The 1,077-nt window shown below is 40.6% G+C and overlaps 1 protein-coding gene across 1 annotated transcript in view; it reads left to right on the forward strand.

Annotated features, from left to right (window-relative positions):
• Window positions 1–296: 296 nt before the first annotated feature.
• The window catches only part of LOC119594885, a 5,305-nt gene continuing 4,524 nt past the window's right edge, over window positions 297–1,077 (forward strand). Inside the window, exon 1 of the mRNA XM_037943959.1 lies at window positions 297–336. Coding sequence (XP_037799887.1) covers window positions 297–336 — 40 coding nt within the window. The remainder of the gene's footprint in view (window positions 337–1,077) is intronic.

Here is a 1,077-nt window from a genome sequence, read left to right on the forward strand (position 1 = left end):
GCCCGATCTGTGCGAGTGTACGTGATATTCCATGTCCATCTGTCAACCTAACCCGTTTTCTTGGAGTCCTACCGGTAAAAGAGAATTATAACCATCTCCCATTTTCTTCCCGTAGAAAATGCATCCGTCCGCCTTCGCCTTCGTGTTGGTAAGCCTGCTGTCGGTTTCCCTGTGTTCTGGCCAGGAATCTGAACATACCAAGAAGTTACTGGAAGCGCGCAGCCCCTGGGGATTCACCGTCCCCTTTTGAAGATAACTTAAAAAGCCGTTCCAAGTTGATTCTACGTCAATGCGTGATGGAAAAGCCCAGAAACAAAATTGGCATCGCTCTCAGTAGTAAGTTCAGTTTTGGGAATCTGGTGTTCGAGTTGCTAAATTTGGTTCTTCAAAGGAAATTTTTAAATAAAGAAAATATAAATCGAGCGAGAGAAAGAGAGTTAAAACATGGGAAAAGTGAAGGGGAAAAAGGGTGTAGTATATAACATACATACATATTAAAATTATGTAACATAACATATTTCATATATTATCATAAAAAATACTTAAATAACACCCCTTCCTTTCCCCCCACAACCCCCCCCCCCGGCCCCAGGAAAAAACGTTCTGCGGCGGCTGTACTGAAACGAAAGGGTGCGAGTGAAGTCGTGTTGGAACTCTGGAAGCCGATTAAAGGGACCTGGCGTGCGAGCTTCACAACTTCGAAAGATTCCTCCTCTTCTCGCAAATCCCTGCCTTGAAGGTGTGAGTCATACGACCTTTTTGGTATCATTATAGATATCTTTTTTTGTTTTATTTTTAAATATCGCCTCTTTCTTTTTTCTTATGTTTTCTACGAATTTTAGTATTTTTGTGATATTGTTTTTAAATGTTATTATTTTTAAATACGCCTCTCATTTTTTCCCTAAATTTAAAATTGCAGCCGAACGCAAGCATCATCACATGAAGGCGAGGAAACACAAATTACGTTTCCCCTTAAAGATACGATGTGGTTCATTGCTTGTAAGCTTGTTAGTAAATGTTTATCTCGAACGGAATGGTTTTTTTCATCCCTTGAAGACGGGCTAGTAAAACCCCCCT

The sequence above is a fragment of the Penaeus monodon genome, chromosome 34, assembly GCF_015228065.2.
Source record: "Penaeus monodon isolate SGIC_2016 chromosome 34, NSTDA_Pmon_1, whole genome shotgun sequence".
Taxonomy (NCBI): domain Eukaryota; kingdom Metazoa; phylum Arthropoda; class Malacostraca; order Decapoda; family Penaeidae; genus Penaeus; species Penaeus monodon.